This window comes from Cornus florida, unplaced genomic scaffold, assembly GCF_030987335.1.
Source record: "Cornus florida cultivar Cherokee Brave unplaced genomic scaffold, ASM3098733v1 CherokeeBrave_3.0.0_Hap2_Chr08, whole genome shotgun sequence".
In the NCBI taxonomy this organism is placed as follows: Eukaryota; Viridiplantae; Streptophyta; class Magnoliopsida; order Cornales; family Cornaceae; genus Cornus; species Cornus florida.
The window spans coordinates 17,053,320-17,073,704 of record NW_026775578.1 but is presented as its reverse complement, the minus strand read 5'-3'; the positions used below and the strand labels follow the sequence as shown (position 1 = coordinate 17,073,704).

Here is a 20,385-nt window from a genome sequence, read left to right as displayed (position 1 = left end):
TTGTTGCTATGTGCGGTGTGATTGAACATGTGGTAATGTCGTAGGCATAGCATATGGACATGTCCGGAAATTCTATACAAACTATATTCCAAGTCCAATATGGTATCCTATGCACTTTTGTGGTATGAATTAAATTGATTAATCGTATACCGACAAATGTGTGAGAGAGATTTGATAGAGAGTGGAGGACAGAGAAGATAATGCCACTCCACCTGTAAGATCCGCACAACAAATCCTAAGTAAGAAAATTCACTATAGCCACTGTATGTCAACAAGCTATGCTAGATTATAGGTTGGCTTAAAATCAAGTGAAATTTCCAATTATAGTACTCCAAGGATGCTTATGAAATGATTTTTATATTCTCTACGCACATAATCCCTATATATATATATACACACACTGTATTAGTTATTAAAAAGATAAGTAACACGTATAAAAACCAAATTATCTGGTCCTACTTTCATCGTGAGCATATAAGTATCCGGTCCTACTTTCATCGTGAGTATGTTAGGTGTCATTTGACGATTGATTTATTCAGAGACTACTTAATAATTATTTTAAAGATATTTATACAATTAAGTGAAATCGACTTCTCAAACTTCAATAATTCACAACCATTCAAGTGATTTGAAAAGTCGAGCTTATTTAGTCGAATCACAACCTTCCATCGTGGAAGATAATTGCAACCTAGAAATGGTTGTGAATTAATTACAACCATTCCTTATGACTGAGATTTATGAAATGAATCACATGATCAAATTGAATATTCATGGACCACATTCATAATGTCTTATTGATTTAAAATGACAGCACTGTCATCCTATCTGATAATAATAATAAATAATAAAAAAAATAAAAAATCAAGAGGAAATCAAAGAAGATGGAAAGTCATGCACAAAATAGACTGCATAAAAAAGAAAGAATACAAGAGAAGAAGTTGCGGATGAGAAAAGATAAAGAAGGAAAGAATACAAAACATATTTGTCAAATTCTCTCTCTCCCTTTCTCATTCATTCATACACGTCTCCTACCTAGCTTCTCCATCCTAATATTTTTCCTGCTGTCCAAACAGTACTCTAAACTTCACCTAGCTCCATGACTAAAAATGATATATTCCACCAAAGTCCACAAACAAATATCGAAAAGAAAGATGATGAACCTGTAATTCGATCATCAGAGGAATACAAAGAGTGTCGAACACCAACTTCTCGGGATCACAAAATCCCAACAATCAGAAGCTGTCCACCGGCACCACGAAAACCAGGACCAGTTTTCTTGCGTAAGAGAAAAATGTCCGATTCACAGTTCTTTGAATTCATCGGACGTGATGAGGTAGAGTCCTTCTTTTGCTGTGTCGAGCTATCTAGTGTTGCATATAGTACCACTCTCAAGAAGAGACATATCAGTCAATGAAACCTTTTTAGTTCAGCTTAATTTCCTCAGTGTGTGTGTGTGTATATATATATATATATATAGTTAATAGACAATATTCTATATATAATTAATTAGGTCTTCTTCATCAATCTTCATGTAGTAATGTATCTAATAGCTATATTGAAATTTTGACAATAAACAAGGTCTATAATATTGGGTGTTAGTGAGTAGTGACTACTATATGAATTTTAGTGTATATTATATAATCCAAAGTTGTTTCTTCCATTCTGGCTTTTTTTCTTCTTCCACTACGTCTTGTTCATGCAGATCACTATTACAATTATATATATATATATATAGCAGTTTCATGCTATCACTTATGGCCATAACTCCCAAGTTAATTAATGTAGCTAAATTCGTAATAACTTGAGGAATGAGTTCCTTGTATTATTTTAATTTCTAGTTTTTGTTTTTCGATCTTTCTTAAATCTTTGTTATATTATCCATCCAATCTTTATATTAAAGTGAATAATTTATCCTACAACCCATACTGATAAGTAAAGTGAAAAGGATGGAATTTGCTATACAAATCCAAAAATTGCTAGCACTTTTTCAGGTGCTCAAATCGTCATCAAATAAAATTTTGTTTTAATAAATCATTCCCAAAGCAACGCACATACTTGGCAGAACAGATGTATACTTTCCAAATGATTATCTAACTAAGTCAATCATGAACCATTTCTCAATATATATATATGAATGTTCTTGAGAAAATTAACATAAATGATCTGTTGACTTACCGGAAAATAAATAATAATAACATAACTGATATGTATATCTTTGCTAGTAGTGTGGTCATGACTCATGCTTCTTAACCTATTTCGTTTCAGAAATATTTTAGGTAATTTTTATTTTTTCTTGAATTCCGATTTAGTAGAATTGTTAAATATTTGATGGAATTCTTTGATTTTCTGACTGTTTGCCTAAACTAAATAAACTAAATAAAATTTAAAACCAATTCAGTCCAGTTTAGTTACATTATGGTATTGTGAACCTTCAATTATTTAGGGATACAATAATTCTGCTGAATTACGTTTTTTTTTTTTTTTTTTCTGTATTTTGATGCTAGTTCATCATAGGGGTGAGCAAAAAATTCGCCAATCCGCGAACCCGATCCGATCCGATCGGATTACCAGACCCACGGATCGGTAGCGAATTTTAAAAAATTGAATCCGTAGTTCAAGGATTAGACTGTCAAAAATCGGATCCGATCCGTGAATCCGATTCGTGTCAATCCGTGGGTAATCCGTAATATATATATATATATATATATATATATATATATATATATATATATATAATATAATATTAATATATAACAACTATGTGGCAATCCGTGTGCCACGTATCGTTTTTTATTATTATTTTTTTTTGGTAACTAATTAAGTATTATACATATTAGTATATTACACACTGATATAAAACATATTAGTATTTTTTTGGGTAACTAATTAAGTGTTTTTTCGGATAATTTGGACAACTACTATCCTTTTAGTTATGTAATATTTTACAGTTTGATTATTCTTGTTATTATGCATTTAAATTGGGTTAATCTATGTTCTATTATACACTTTTGTGATTGGATATAAAATTGGTAAAAAAATTAAAAATAGACTAATTTGGATAATTCAGTCCGCAGATTCGATCCGGTCCGATCCGATCCGTGAATTCACGGATCCGATCCGATCTGATCCGTGAACTAACGGATTGGTGGTGGATTCAAAATTTCCTAATTCGTTGTGAGCGGATCAGATTAGGCGATCCGATCCGATCCGTGACCACCCCTAGTTCATTTTCATCATTCTATGATTTGGTGAGTTAATCAATAAATTTTTATTTAAATTAGAAAAAACATATAAAAAGTTTTAGAAGAAATTTTATTTAAAAGTGAAATGATGAAAGCCACCCATTTGAGGGGTATAATATTCACCGAGCTTTTTTGCTTGATGGCTATTTATTTGGAAGGGGAAAATCTTTTGAGGGCAATTGATACAATTTTGGCACCATTACATTTAAAACTAATCGTATAAAAGAAAAGCGAATTTGTAAAGGGTTTTCATTTTGTAACATTCTTTTTAAATTGTACACCAAATCTAAGGTGTTCTTTCACTTTCTAATTCGTTTGTGGAATGGATATAAACACAACATCTACATGAGAAGAGTTGTTCTAGAATTTTCAATATTTGTGTGAAAATTATAAAGAGAGTTAAAAGAATCTAAAATATTTGAGAGCTTTTGCATAATTCTAGAATGTATATTCTAAAGGATAAAGATAGGTAAATATTTGAGTAGTCGATCTAAAGATGATATCTAAGTCTCAATCATTGAAATATTTGAGTAGTCGATTTAAAGATGATATCTAAGTCTCAATCATTGATTTTAATTATTCGTGAGTAAGACGTCGATCTATAAATATACGAGAGTTGTGATGTGTAGTGTAACCATCTCCCGGTATAAATGGTAACACTGTAATTTGCAGAGTAAACATGTGACTCTTCTTATATGTGTTGTTAGTAGAAAATTGATAGAAAGTCCGACACTAAAAAATGATTTGGAGTGTTCTAAGAGATAACGTCAACAATGAATGAAATGATTACAGGTAAAAGGTATAAAAACTGATCACCTGACTATAAGTATGGTAAACCATTGGATGAGAATGGTAGGTTTGAAAATGTTGTGTATTAGTTAATAACATTTTATTTTTCAGAATTCTGTTTTATAAAAAATATATATATATATATATATATTTTATTTTTCAGAATTCTGTTTTATAAAATATATATATATTGACTAATTCTAAACTTGAAAGTTTTTATATATGAAATTTTTTTCCACATAAAAATTGTTGAGAATAAACAAGGTCTCTTCTGTGTATATTATGTAATTCAGAGTTGTTCCTCCAATTCTGAATTTTTTTTTTTTTTTTCTTTTTCTTTTTAACTACTTTCCTTGTTCATGCAGATTCATTACAATTTTTTTTTTTTTTTGTTTCTGTTTGCCACAATTTCCGAGTCAACAGAGCTACTCTCGTATAGCAGTTGATGAACGGATTTCGTTGTAATATTTATTTAGTTTACTTTTTTCTTCTTTTTATTTTTCTTATATCACCCAACACGTATGCAATGCCTTTTTAATTATTTTTATGTTAACTGAGTAATTTCTCTTAAAACCTTACTATTACATGAAGCGAAAAGAACACAATGGTAATCGGCCCCTTTGATTTCTTTAACCTAAGAGTTGACTTGTGCAGTCAAGGATAGGTAGAGGGAGGGATAAGAAAAGAACATAAAGGTGCTATACAAATCCGAAAAAAATGGCTACAAACTTTTCACTGCCTCAAATTGTCATGAAATAAAAATAAAACTTTTATCAATCACAAAACACAGCACTTATTTGTTAGAACCGAGTCAATCATGCATCATTTCCAACAAAAATAAAAATGTGGTTAGAAATTTTTACAAACATTTTAATTCATTTGAAGTAAACCACAATTGGCTTCGAAGTAAACCTATCAAAGATGTCAAATCACTTTAAAAATATATATATATATATATATATATATATATATATATATAATAATTATAATAATAATATATGGCGATAACACCCCAGGTCTGTCAATTGAACAGTCACACCAAAGACAAGGGCATGGATGGCGAATTTTTGATGGTGACACAACATAGTTGATGGCTTCTGTTTTAAAATTTGGCTCAGGGAGTGTCAATGTAAACAAAGTTATTGACCGTCCGCCGAATGACGTTGACTGAAACCTCAAGAAGTGTCAGCACAATTTATCCAAACAATTTTAAAGGGAAAACCTCACACATCTAAACCCATTGTTGGTGGGGATTTCATGAATTTGTACTCAAGGCCCTATACTAATTCAATTGTCCTATTAAGCCCACCTTTCAATTTATACTGTTCCATTTTTAATTATATATATAAATATATATAAATTCACACTTGTGCGTCTTCTATTTGTGACAATGGCTTAAATTATATGGTCACAGATATAGAAGAAGCATTGGCTGATCCAGAGAGATGGGTTGCTTAGAAGACTTGAAACAAAGATATGACTTGTGTGAGAAAATACAGTCTTGCTTGTCTTTTTGTTTTGATAATATTTTAAGGAAGATTCAATTGGGTGCAGACCATTTTCAAAAAACTCCCCACCTTTTGCTGCCAATCCCATATTGACTAGCAGGGATGGCACTAGTATGGTACATTTTGTTCGTAATATATGTATAAGTTATAAGTATATATATTTCAAAGTTGCAAATAAGGCCATGTTGGTAACGTGTGGTTAGCGTTAAAGTGTAATCACCATTATGTCCCTTGAAAAGAAATGTCAATATATATATATATATATATATATATTTAAATGGGTAAACTTTATAAAAAAATATATATATGTACAATATAAGTCAATCAACCACCCCCAAAGGAACATTCTCCTTGCTGGTGCCACAATTAGCCATACAAGGTCATGCAGAGAAACCTACTACATTCTAAAAATTACATTACAGCCTTAACTAACCAAATGGAGAACAAAATAATCCAGTTCATCAGCATTCAATACAGTGGAATAGTATAGTAAACCAGCAAAGTGTATCAGAAAACCTTCAAAGTACGATCCATCCCAACCAGAATAAGAGTGAAGATAATCCAAACTTAATCACAGCAGGAACCATGATTGGCCACTTGCAAAGGAGCATCCTTGAATAAGAAGCTGTTGCATTGCCCCTAAGGAACCAATCTTCCTTAATTCAGCACCATTTCTTAGCTTGAGAGAAGCAAACCTTACTCTGATGGATCCCTTGATGAGGTGAATGATGTGATAAGCCGAAGCTGATTTGTTTCTAAATGCTCTTGCATTTCTCTCTTGTCATATATTACTAGTACATATGAATGTATATATCAGTATACATACATATATGTGTATATATATTACTGACCATATCCCTGAATAAAATTGATGGATTCCATTATAGGCGGTGGTGTTTGGTACTTTGTTGTTGAGGTAAATTTTATTTTATTTTTTTCTTAATTGGTTGACCTGTCAGGAAATTGTAAGATGGGACGGCTTTGAACACAAAGAATAATATATAGTGAAATATCATTAGAAATTGAAAGATAGTATTTTTAAGATTTAAAAAAAAAAAAAAAAAAAAAAAAAGAAAAGAAAAAGAAGTAAGATATTTTTAAAATTTTACAATTTTTATGAGTAATTTTGTAAACAAAAAAATTGATCATGGAGGGTGGCTTGACGTTTGCCGTATACTTGCCATGATTATTTTATTTTATTTTTTCAGTTTGCAAAAAATACATTTATTTTTCTCTTTTGAGATTAAATGGTCAACATCCATTTTGAGAGGTAAAGAAGATGTCACTAAGTTTGAAAGCCATGACATAATATAATTATTAAAAAAAAAAAAAATTATTTTTTTAAAAAAATGTATCAAGATATATCATTAACTATTTTTTCTTTTCTTTTTCTCATGCACAACTTTCCCACACAAATCATCCGTGTGGATTAAGGTTAAAACGATTCAAGCCCTGTAGGCGGCAAATCATGTCTTAATCAACAAACCTCTTTAATTTTATAATACTTTAACTCTTTGGTGGCATGAAATTAGTGTTTTAAAATTTAAATTGATTTTTTTTTTTTTTTTTTTTTGTAAGATACCAATTTATTTCAACCTAATAGAATATTAGTGTAAAGTATTTTTTTTTTTTTTTTTTTATTTTATAAGATAGCCATATCTGCATTGTCCAAGATAACTGGTGGAGGTGAGTTTTACGGAATTGTTGGTGTTCATAATGATAAGGGGTTTGGTGGGTTCCTTTTTATTTGGGATTGTGACTTGATTATTTTCGTTGGCCATGTTTGGTGCCAGAGATTGGGATTTTGCATTTTCAGTAGGAGAGAGCTTTGATACTATAAAAGGTTTAAAAGAATGAGAAAATTATGGCCTATCCTTTTTATTGAGTAAAATCATATATATAGAGAGTATAACTGGAATCATATTCTAAGTAAATCAAATTTTATAATAAGGAAACTAAATAACAATCAGGATTGTATCTATTCTAAGTAAGTCAAATTTTACAATAAGCAAACTAAATAACAATCAAACTAAGAAATCCTAATAATATGAGATTATCCTATTCTAAGTAAGGAAATTAAATAACAATCAGAAAACTACCTAGATAAGTATAAGAAATTCAAATTAAGAATTCTAAGAATCCGAGATTATTGATTTTCTCTATCAAATGATAGTATTTTTAAGATTTTCACAAAAAAGAAAAAGAAAAAAGAAAAAAAAAAAAAAGAAGAAGAAGAAAATATTTTTAAAAAAAATTAAAATTTTTATGAGTAATTTTGTAAACAAAAAAATTGATCATTACAGATGGGATGGAGGGTGGCTTGATGTTTGCCGTATACTTGCCATGATTATTTTATTTTATTCTTTCAATTCGCAAGTACATATTTATTTTTCTCCTTTGAGACTAAATAAAGAAAATATCATTAGGTTTGAAGGCCTTGATATAATATAATTATTAAAAAAAAAAAATTAAAATTTATTTTTTAAGAAAAAATGTATTAAGATATATAATTAACTTTTTTTTTTTTTTTTCATGCACTTAACTTTCCCACACAAATCATCCGTGTTGATTAAGGTTAAAACGATTCAAGCCCTATAGGTTGTCTTAATCAACAAACCTCTTTAATTTTATAATACTTTTAACTCTTTGGTGGCATGAAATTAGTGTTTTAAAATTTAAATTGATTTTTTTTTTTTTTTTTGTAAGATACCAATTTATTTCAACCTTATAGAATATTAGTGTAAATTATCTAATCTCAACTGAGATAGTCTAAAAATAGTAAAATAATTCTCAAATAACTAAAATAAAATTTTCAAATATCGAATATTTGCTTAATCTATTTTAATGATAGAATTTTTAAAATTAATAATAATAATTAATTTTGTGGGTTTTTCTGTTTAATATATAGCTCAATGTAGTTGCTGAATCATGAAAATATGTGAGGCAGTGAATGAACGGCCAGATCTGTGCCATACTTGAACGGTAGAATCAACCACCAGAAACCTCTACCTTTACCACGACTACTTTAACCCCACGTACTCATTTTATTGGCACCTGCCATCCACGTGGCAGTCTCTGGATTCATCGAAAACATCGACGCATGCATTCACTTCAAAAAATCACACAAACTTACCTTCTACCATCATTCACTTTCAAAACTTTCCACAGAAGAAAGAATTCTAGAGAGAGAGAGAGAGAGAAATGGCTCCCAAGAAGCGTTCAGGGAAAGGGGTTACCTCTGTGGTGAAGACATTCCAGAGTACAGTAGTGGAAGAAACAGTAGTCACTGTAGTACGAACCAAACAGAAACGTCCACCCAGAGGAGAGAAAGAGGATACACCATTGAAGACCATCCCTGTTGAGGACACATCACAACAAGTAGAGAGAGAAGAAGAAGAAGAAGAAGAAGAAGAAGAAGAAGTTTCAGATCTACAAGAAGATCAGGAAGTCCCTACTAAGGCTACTAGTCCACCAAAACTTGGAGACCCACAAAAGAAACAAGAAGAAGAGGAGGAGGAAAAGAAAAAGAAAAAGAAGAGCAAGGCACGAAGAGGGAAAGGGAGGGGAAAGAAAACAACCCAAAAAGGGAAAAGGAATCTGAAGGAGAGGAGAAAAGTGGGTGGTGGTGGTGGTGTGGGTTATAAGAGATATGTGTATAAGGTTATGAAGCAAGTTCATCCAGACATGGGTATATCTTCGAAAGCGATGACGATACTGAATAATTTTATGACGGACATGTTCGAGAGGTTGGCCGGGGAGGGGGCGAAGCTGACCGATTACTCGAGGCGGAGGACGTTGTCGTCGAGGGAGATTCAGGGAGCGGTGAAGCTGGTTTTGCCGGGAGAGCTTGGGAAGCATGCTATGGTTGAGGGGACTAAGGCCGTCACTAACTATTTGTCCTACACAGGTGGACGGTCTTAAGTCAGAATTTTAATTTCCAGGCAATTTTGGTTTTGTTGCTTTTTCTATTTACAGTCATTTTTTTGCCCATCGTGTGGAAGCAGTGAAAAGAGTACCTGGAAGAAGTTTCTTTTGCTATGTTGGTCATGTTACAGTATTCAGTGAAAATAGTACCTGTGTGGAAGCAGTGAAAGAAAAAAAAAATGTTTTTAGTTGTGGCTTTGATTTTTTTTTTTTTTGGTTTGTTTAGTTGATTTAATGGCCTTTGATCTGGTGGCGTGTAGGGTGGTATGGCCCACTAGTCTGACATGGTTGGTTTTGTATATGTATTCATGCGTTTTTATTGGTTATTTATATTATTATATATGTGAGTATCGTGTTTCTTATATTCGCTTGTCTCGCTGTTTCATGTTAATGTTGGAATGTTTTGGCGTCCTAATTTATTATATTTGGGAAAAATAGGCGAGTTAGGAATCTTAAATGGCAATTCAGTCAAGTTTAAACTTTTTTTTTAACTTTGGACAAAATAAGGTCCAAAATACTTTTAAAATTCTTATTTTAAAATATTAAATTATATAATTTATTCATCCAAAAAATATATATATATTGAATATACAGCTATATTGGTTATGTTGCGGTCACCACTATTACCAAGCCTGAAGAATGAAGGTCACCACTATTACCAAGCCTGAAGAATGAAAGCAGAATGAAAGCCTGAAGAATTAATTGCAGTTATGTTGATCAAGTTACAGTCATCACCATTACCAAGCCTAAAGAATGGATTGCTTTTAATTGTGATATACATCTACAAAAAGAAGAAAATAGGTATTATGAAGAATGGATTGCTTTTAATTGTGATACACATCTTCAAAAAGAAAAAAGGTGTTCGGTCCTACATGCCTAAATTAATGAGCATCAGAAAGAGAGCATTTCTTGGACTTCTTTTAGCCAAAGGCATGCCTTTATACAATTTTTTTATTTTCTTTTTATATCTATATATTTATTTTAACTTTTCAGGAAAAAAACTAATGAGCATAAAAAAGAAATATAGTATCAAAATATTATACATAGTGAGGTACAAAGATAAAAAATAATAATGATAATAAATTTTTACAATTACACTCATATAAATTTTAAGAACAGGCTGCAAATACATTCCAAACGTGAGCTTTATTATCAAATAAGTTATGAGCATGCAAATACACACCAAATTTGTACTTTATTATCAGTCATTTACATAGAATGTGCCTATTCAACATTTCAACCAAACTTTTCATCAAATATATGAATTCCACATTTTATTTTGACTATTTAAAAGTAGAAAACTAATTCTAACAAATTAAAAATCGATTTGAACAAACAAATATAAATTGGATAGTTGATAATGACATTTTAAATTTTTTAATAAGGCAACTATTCATCGTAATTTAAACACCTCATAATATGGAATTGAGTAGAATTAACATTTTTCTAAATTTTTTGAGTGAAAAAAATTATATGATTTTAAGAAGAACATTCTGGTATTTAGAAATAAGACTTTAGAAGACATTTTAGGCCTTAACAATGATTCTTGATATATATGTAATTATTTTGCCTAATTCAATCAATTTGAAAAATTAACTTTAAAAATAGATTACTTTGTTATTTAAGGCCCTAACTCTACTTATGTGTTGTTTTCCCTTTATATTTTATAGGCTTATCATCATTCTCCTCTCATCTAGCCCATTGGTATAATCTTCGGGCAAGATTTGTGTACAGAGAGTGAAAAAAAATGTTAGTGAGTATATTTTTTGTCAATTAAAAAAAAAAAAAAAATACATTCATGTTCGGTTTAATATTATTAATATTTGATTAATAAACAAAGTTTAAACTGCAGTAAATCTAATTAATTTGAATTTTTTTTTTTTTTCGGGGCAAGGTTAATTTATTTGAAGTTGAAATGTTTTTTTTGTTAAAAACCAGTGTCACAATTAATGAACAAGTAAAAAAGAAACCAATGTCAGAGACTCACAGTGAGGTACGAGTTATACGATTCCCAGTGACCCACACAATCATAGCTGCGTTGATATTTTTCTGCTTTAGGCCCACCTTTAAATCTAAGGAAACCCTCAACCAAGTTTGGTTGCGTGAATTGGGCTTTTAGTCGATGGGCTTACCCGTCTAACTTGCCCATGTAGTTCTAGTCCTGTCCACCGGCCCATTTCGATGGCCACGTTTTCCATGGGAGTCAAAGGACCAAGAAAAAAAAGAATCGATTTGGCATAATGTATCGTACATTATGCCAAAATGGTCAATATTAACTATAAACCATAAATTTAGCATGGATGAAATCTCTTAAAAATTGTTATGACAAACCAATCAAATATCAAGAATCATTTCATAAAAGTAACACACATGCACACAAATTACGAATGCGCATGGTTTGACAAAGCTTATTCCAATAGCGAAGATCTCACAGTAAACATATCAATAACGGTGCTAGCAATAATGCATCCTCTGCCATAACAACGGTGCCAGTAATAGTGCGTCCTCTGTCATGACAGTTGTCATGTCAGACACAGTCAGCAGCTGTGCTAACAATAGTGCCACATCAATTGTTAGACACAGTTAGTAGTAATGCCACGTCACCTCCCACGTCAGACACAGTTAGTAGTAATGCCACGTCACCTCCCACGTCAGCTGTTAATCGTGTTTCTATCTTCATCCTGCTTCCGCGGCTTTCAAGATCTTAATTATTTCCAAACTCAAGATGGTTTTATTCAATCCACCTTGATTTTGATGGGACTGTTATAATATATTATTACTATTTTGTAGAATATATTCTAACCATATATAGGTTTACAATGAATAAGTTTAGGTTTCTTACTCTCCACACATTTCGTTACCTATATAAATCCATATGTATTTTCATCTCATACACATCAATAATACAAAATACAGTTTCTCTCTTTTATATTTAAAAATCACTCCGATAAATGTGTGAAGATCAAGAAATCTAAACCATATATGATAAACCTATTCATGATAAACCTATACATGGTTAAAATATATTAATAATATATTCCACAATATATTCTAATAGCACCTCAAAATAAGATGGATTGAATAAATCCATATTGAATTTGGAAATAATTAAAATCTTAAAAGCAGCATAGTGAAGATGGTTTTCACCCATGACGAAGATGGAGACCCAATTAACAACTAACGTGGCAGGTGACGTGGCACTACGGCTGGCACCGCTGTTGACTGTGTCTGACGTGGCACTACTGGCAGGTGACGCGCGCACTGCTACTGGCACCGTTTGTTAATATGTTTTGGAGGCTGATTGGGAGATCAAATAAGGCTTTTGTTAATTATGAACTTGAGAATAAAGGTTGGGATGCGGAAGCATAAGTTTGAAGGTTGAACTCCGAAGGTTGATCGCTAGTGACTACGATAAACTGATAAGATTGTTACTAGTAATCGAAAGGCTCTAACATCATATTAAATATAAAAGAGAGAAACTGTATATTATATTGGTGTGTATGAGATGGATATACATAGGGATTTATATATGCGATGAGATATGTGGAGAGCAAGAAACTTAAACTCTATATGATAAACATATTCATAGTAGACCTATACATGATTAGAATATATTCTACAATGGTGTAATAATATATTCTAACACTAATAGTGAAAATCAAACACACATGTATACAAATTAAGATTATGCGCATGATTTGACAAAACTTATTCTAATAGGGAGGATTTTGTAAAAGATTTCAGTGCGAAGGGAAAAAAAAAAAAAAAAATTAAAAGGTTTTGCTATGAAAAAAAATACTCCGTAGGAGGAGATTCCTAAGCTTCAACAGTTCTCTCTCTTTAATGATTACAAACCTTATTTACTGAGTTACGGAGCACAAGAAAATTTTTAAATTGGATTTATTACGGGTCAAAAATTGGATTGGACGCTAATTGGGTCGAAATAAAATTCGGCCCCTCCATCATTGAAATTGCTTTAAAAATTAAATATATTGATCATTGACTAAGATGAAATAAGTAAAATAAAGGAAAAGGAAAAAGAAAATGAAACAGAGCATTGATAATTGAAGGCACGAACAGAAAAGCAGAAGTTTTGATTCAATAATTAATGTATTTATTTTTCAAGGTACAATCCCAATTGCAAAAAAAGAGAAAACCAAACCATAGAGCTTCATCAATCAATAAACTACCGAAAAATCTTAGGACCGAAGTAACTGACACAGGAAGTCCTGGTGAAATTGTTTGATGAAGAGAAATGTGGAGCACAAAAAATCATTAGCCTATGGTGTTTGGTCTTCCATACTCCCACCTTCAACCTTATCGTTGCCTCGACCTGAACCTCGGACCCGACCTCCCCTGATGACTGCTCGAGCCCCAGGTCTCTAGCCACTGGCTCGGACAGCAACACATTTTGAACCACAAGCTTCACCTCCAACATTGTCACATTCCGGTGAGGCTGAAAGAACGGATCAACGGTGCAGCTGGCGACAGGCTTACCTTCATATTTCATCTTTGCTTCAATCTTGTCGTAGTAAATAGAGAGCTTCTTGTTAGGATTATATGATCTTAGGACAAATTTGAAGGTGGCATTGAGATGGTTGTTGGTTATGTTAAAGTCATGGATTGAGCCATCTTCAATGCGGTACTGAAGCCTCTTTTGAGTCACTATTACCCATCGACTCATCGCAGTTATACCCACAAGGAAAACCAGTCCGGCTATCAAGAATATTCCGTATTTCAATGGCTTAGAGGGCTTCGCCGGTGCTGTTGCAGGTGGTTGTGCCGTTGCCGGTGGTTGAGCCCGTGCTGGTGCCGGTGGTTGTGGCTGAGGTTGATTAGACATTGTAAGGGCAGAAGATTTGCTATGCTGAACTTGGTCAGTTAATCTTAGCTGTTTTCAATACAACACAAAAGGTAGAGAACGTTTATTTACAAAAAATACAGTAGGGCTCCTCTATATATAATGTGGTGTGTGTGTGTGTATATATATATATATACCTGACTCACCCTACAGTAACAATTCCACTTATATATTGAGTTTCATACAAGAAAAGCATAGTAAAAAGCATTTTAGATGACAAAGAAAGGTAAATGTGAAACACATGTACGCTCAATTTTACAGATGTCTTGAGTTTCACATAAGGGACTAAAAAAGGACGGGACATTCTCTTTATCTTGCTCAATACAAAATACAAGTTACACAACCAAAAAAAAAATTTACCCTTATTGTAAGCGGTCGGATATTTATATAAATATGAATTATCTTAGTTGAATTTAAAGTACCTTTGATTGCTCTTAAAGGTTTTATACTACATATATATGTGTGTGTATAAAGAGCCGCTGAGTAATGGATTACATTAAATTATATAGTTGATTAGTTTATTACATTAATTATAGGGTCATTTATATAGTTGGAATCGGTTAGTACTCTTTAAAAATAAATAAAAAATAAAAAAATGGGTAAAAGTTTGTAGTTTGTGTTGCTAATAAATACTTTTTACCCTTTTTATTTATTTTTATTGTGTATATAAGTGTTTTTGTTTAAATTTTAGTTTAAATTTTACTTTTCACTATAGGGTCAACGATTTAGAGTATTAAATTCTTACTTTCAAAAGGAATGTCAGAATTTAAGCTTCAGTGAAGACACGTGTGTATCAATATCAACTTAAAAAAAAATATTACTTAAACCACTCATCAGACACTCATTTTATCTCTTTAAAAACTTGGATCATCACAATCTACTTTGAATAAAAGAGAGATACCATCTTAGATTATATATATATATATAAATAAAGGACCACGTTGAGTCACTAACATATCATTTTATTATTTCAAAATGCTACATATGTTGGATGGAATTTAACATCGGTCCGGGTATGTAGCATGTCCTCTTCTTGCTACTTTGTCCGAGTATGTAGTATGTCTTCTTTCTATTAGGACTTTATCCATCTTAGATTCTTAGTTTCTACCGTGTATGGCACCATATTTCGTAGTGTGAGGAATTCAGAAAACAATAATTAATTAGGAAGTAGAAGGCTTGAATTTAACATTTGCTTAATAAATAAAATCAAATAAATAAAGTTGTATTGTTTTGTAGAGGTGTAGTACTAATAAAATGATAATGGAAATTGTACCGTTACAATTTCATCGATAATTTAGGCCCTAAAATTTTGTAAGGCTAAGATAGTACGTATATATATTTTCTGAATTATAACAACTCCATCCAAACGTTGAGGGGAAAAAATGAAAAGAAAACGATACTGAGCATTCATTTTCAAGATACAGAGAGAAAAACCTAAGTTTTGGATTCAATACATACATATATGCATACATATATATAGGTTTTCTAGGTACAATCCCAAGTGCAAACATGACAATCATTAACACAATTAATTTAATGAACAATGAAAAGAGAAAACAATTGAAGATCATCAAATCAAACCCCACCCGCAAAAGAAGTAGCTAGGAAGCACAGAACAGGTCGATCACATATCAACGTTACAGAAAGTCCTCTCAAAAAGCTTTGATGAAGAGAAGTGTACCAACACTGGAGCACAATAAATCCTCAGGGTCCGGTGTCTAGACTTCCATTTTCCCAACTTGAACCTTATCCTCGCTTTAAACCGGACCTCCAATTCGACCCCACCCGATGACTTCTCGAGCTCCAGGTCTCTAGCCACCGGCCGGAACAACGACACATCTTCAGCCGCTAGCTTCACCTCCAACCTTGTCACATTCCGGTGTGGCTGAAAGAATGGATCAACAGTGTTGTACGCGACATTCTCGTCGTCGTAATACACCTTTGCCTCTATCTTGTCATAGTATATAGACACCTTACTGTTAGGGTTATATGCTCTGAGCACAAATTTGAAGGTGGCATTGAGGTGGTTGTTTTTGCTTAAGCTATAGCCGTGGATTGAACCATCCTCAATGGTGTACACAAGCCTCCTTGGCTTCACCACTAGCCAAATGGTGAGCACAGCCACACCCACGAGGACAACCAGGGCTAGCAACACTATTGCAATCAATCTCAGTAGCTTCGAGTGTGCCGGCCGGGATGCCCGTGGCTGCGGTGGATTAGGCATTGTAAGGGAAGATGATTTCTTGTGCTGAATTTGGTAGGGATTTCTCAAACTCTGCTTGTTTTTATATAGAAAGAAACTACATTAGGCCTTCTCTATAAAATTTTATTTTGGTGATCTGTATTTGTATGGACTAAGATGAGGGAATGTCTCTTTTCCTTTTCCATCTGGGCACCTTTAATTTTACTTTGCATTTCTTGTATGAAACTCAAGACATCTATGGAATTGAGGCCACATTGTTCCTCAGAGACACATATGTATGTTAATTAGATTTTCCTATATTAATTATATATGTGAAAGTAATGTATGCCCGGCCTTTTTTTTTTAATGTAAAAGTTAGTACTTTATATATAATATATATGCTTAACTTGAGGGACGAGAAAGGAGGGGAGTTTAACTGAGAGCCAAGCAATCTTTTCATGGCTTTTGAATTCTAGTAGCCCCTAGCTAGGTGATTCTTGCTTTGCCTACAAGGTGTTCCAAAGCCACCATAAAGTTGTTCATTAATTTAAATTTCCTTTGATTGAAAATCAATAATTAAAATTATTAATATTTATTGAAATTAGCAGTCACATAATGGAAATTTTTTTTTTTGTTTTTTTTTTTTAATTGAAATCAAGTTAGTACTTAAATTGACTGAATATATGTAAATGTGATTTTTGCATAATCAACCAGAATTTATGCAATATAACAATAGTTAATATATTAAATTTTACTAAATTTTAAATGAAATATATATATATATATATATATATATATATATATATATATATATTAGTAAGTTTTGTAAATTTAAAATCAAATGTAATAACATTCGATTAAACATTTGTAGGTGCATAAAATTTCGGCACAAATACAATGATTCTACTCGAAGGATTAAATACTCAAACACTCAATTAAGAACATGTCCATTAAGAACATGCACAAACAGGAGAATAGAAGAATGGAATTGAGATCAAGGAAGAACAATGGCAAATAGCAATGTGAACCGGATGCCTTTCTCTGGACTTTGCCATTCGTATTTATACTAGTTACAATTAACCCTTACGGCCGTCACAGATATTGCTTTGAATGTTTGTTATAGCACATCATTTATCCCAGACGTTACTGCCAGCTACATTTGCCTGCTGTCTAGGTTGGGCTTGATGAGGCGGCTCATGATCTTGAAAGTGCTTGTGGCGGTTATAGCCCTAGGATTGTTTCTGGTATTGGGTTTCTGCATGTTGGGCTATTTTATTTGGTTGGGTAAGGTTAGGCACAATCTGTTGTATATACGGGTGATGATTTTAATCTTCAAGAAGGTAAAGTCACAGTGACACAGACATGGTGATTCCTGATTGATTAATGGTCTAGTGACCAATGAAATTTATACCAATTGAGAGTCCAGTTGACTCAGCTTTTAATTTAATGAATTTAAATGAGGAGGCCCCGGATGACATGGGCCAGGTCCGACTCGCAAAACACAACATTCAGTCCGAACAGCTGGGTCAGCCCATAGAAAGACACTGCCATATGGGCCGAACGGGAGTAAGCCCATCAAGGGTGACCAGGGCTTACAGAGGAATAAGCCCAGATCCAGCAATCAGTAAATATCTTGTAAATATCTTGTAAATATCTATAAATAGGAGTTGGAATGAAGAGGAGGGGGATCTTTTTCGGGTTGAGGTGTAAGAATTCTAGAGAGAGAAAGTATAGGAGGAGTTTCTTGCATCTTCAATTGGCGCTGTCTGTGGGAAACGCATGAAAGTTTGGTTGATTAATGAGAAGTATCGAATGGATTCAAACCAATTCGGTTAATCGAGACTTGATCTTGGGGATTTGAATCCAGATCTGAGCGATTGTGACCTACTCTGGAGGAATTACAATTCTTGAAGCTTTGGCAGGAGTGACTTCAGATCTACGCAACCACGAGTTGTTCGATCGTGGCAGGATCTGACGGATTTAGAGTTCAGACAATTCAGATCTCGTAAACAGTGAGCATAATTCGGAGAATTAGAAGCCAGATCTAAAAATTCCTACTCACGAAGCTCAGATCTACTCGCGAACTTGAGATTAATGCCTTTACTCCGTTCGGGAATAATGATAGGTGAAAGCTCCAATCCGATGGAGGCTGTCCAGCAAACAAAGCTTGAAGAGTTGATGAACTTGATTGAAGCTCTCAGGAAAGAAAATGCAGAATTGAAAGCTGGACTGCAGCATCGGCAAATACCTGCGGCTTCGCATCCACTTCCGGTCGGAGAAGGAGGTGTTCCATCTAATATCGCGCATCAAGGCGATCAGGACGAGAACAATCAATCAGCTCACCACCGTGATGAAAGGATGATGGACAATTTGCCGCCAAATGTTCGTCGAGTTGAAGATCACGAAAGATCGACTCACGTTGATCCGCAGCGGGAAAGGTTTGACCGAGAGGAAGTGATGGAGGTTGATCGCCGTCGAGTAGCGTCGCCTTGGCAAAGAGAGTTCATAGAGGACCGGTCGTTCGATCCGTCTTACCGGCCCTCCATGGTTACTGCCACTCATCACGGTTCGGAGGTCAGAACCGTAACTCACAGAGCTACCGCTGGACTCCAGAGAGAGAATGAAGCTCTCCGATCCGCAGCTCGGACGGTGGATTCACCATTCACCGACAAGATCTTGAATGCGCCGCATCCAAGGAAGTTTGCTATGCCAGTCTTTATTCTGTTTGACGGAACAACCGATCCGATCGATCATGTGTATCATATCCAGTTGAAAATGGCCCTGAATACGGAAAACGACTCTTTAATGTGCAAATGTTTCCCTACAAGCCTGGCCGGACCGGCGCTCAGCTGGTTCAAAAACTTGCCTAGGAGCTCCATTGGCAGTTTCAGAGACCTGTGCGATCGGTTCATAAGCCAGTACTATGGGAACAAACGCCCGCCGAAGGACATCTCGAGCCTATTCACGATGCGGCAGCACAAGGATGAACGTCTCCAGGCTTTTCTTACCAGGTTTAATCTCACTAAGAGTATGGTGATCGAATGCCACCCTTCTACGGCAGTTCAAGCCTTCAAGTTAGCCATGACACGCGGAACTCCCTTTCACACCAGTCTGGTAGTGAACACGCCGGCTACCATGGATGAACTCAATGAGAGAGCCGATGGCTTTGTGCGCCTAGAAGAAGAGGAGGCAGCTAATGCTCGGACAACGTCGCTTGTGTCAACCGAGGAAAAGTCCAAGGCAAAGATCAGGCAGAAGCAGGCTCAGCCGCAGCGTCAGACCACCTGGAAGGCTGAAAAAAGGTCCAGGGAGGAAGAGTTGATTACTCCGCTGAAGGTCACTCTGGCGAGGCTGTATCAGGAGAACAAAGACAAGTTTCATCCACCACTGCCAATTAGACAACCCCTCGAACAGAGGGATCAAACTAAACATTGTGCTTTTCATTCTGATTTCGGACATCAGACTAACGAATGCAGGAACCTGAGGAGGCAAGTGGAGATGTTGATAGCTAGAGGGGAGTTTGCAAGTTATGTTCAAGGTTCGGCGATGGAGCAGAATCGACCGGTGGAACAAATAAAAAGGAGTCATAAACAAAGCTCCCACAATTCGCAACCAGTTCGTATAATCAATGCGATCCATGGTCGACCCGAGCCTAGTGAAGAGTCAGATGAGCTGCTCCGGGTGCGCCTGCGGCAGGCGCAGATGAAGAAAAGGGTCGGCAATGTGACCACTCTACACCAGCAGAGCCCGTCAATGCAGATAAAGTTCGACTGGACAGACCTGCAGCGTGTTCAACTGCCTCATGACGACCCGTTGGTAGTCAGTTTGACAGTGGCAGATTGCTTGGTGCGCAGAGTTCTGATCGATCCTGGGAGCAGT

General features: G+C 34.2%; 3 protein-coding genes across 3 annotated transcripts; 1 reads left to right on the top strand and 2 right to left on the bottom strand.

Annotated features, from left to right (window-relative positions):
* The first annotated feature begins 8,689 nt into the window (after positions 1-8,689).
* Positions 8,690-9,941, top strand: LOC132269782 (uncharacterized). Its single transcript, XM_059771025.1, has one exon. The coding sequence runs from the start codon at positions 8,741-8,743 to the stop codon at positions 9,458-9,460; it is 720 nt and encodes a 239-aa protein (XP_059627008.1). The 5' UTR covers positions 8,690-8,740; the 3' UTR covers positions 9,461-9,941.
* Positions 9,942-13,542: 3,601 nt separating this feature from the next.
* LOC132268450 (uncharacterized protein At1g08160-like) lies at positions 13,543-14,404 on the bottom strand. The gene has a single exon (XM_059769294.1). The coding sequence runs from the start codon at positions 14,304-14,306 to the stop codon at positions 13,650-13,652; it is 657 nt and encodes a 218-aa protein (XP_059625277.1). The 5' UTR covers positions 14,307-14,404; the 3' UTR covers positions 13,543-13,649.
* Positions 14,405-15,707: 1,303 nt separating this feature from the next.
* LOC132268448 (uncharacterized protein At1g08160-like) lies at positions 15,708-16,744 on the bottom strand. Its single transcript, XM_059769293.1, has one exon. It carries the CDS (start codon positions 16,546-16,548, stop codon positions 15,949-15,951), a length of 600 nt encoding a protein of 199 aa, XP_059625276.1. The 5' UTR covers positions 16,549-16,744; the 3' UTR covers positions 15,708-15,948.
* Between the last annotated feature and the right edge of the window lie 3,641 nt (positions 16,745-20,385).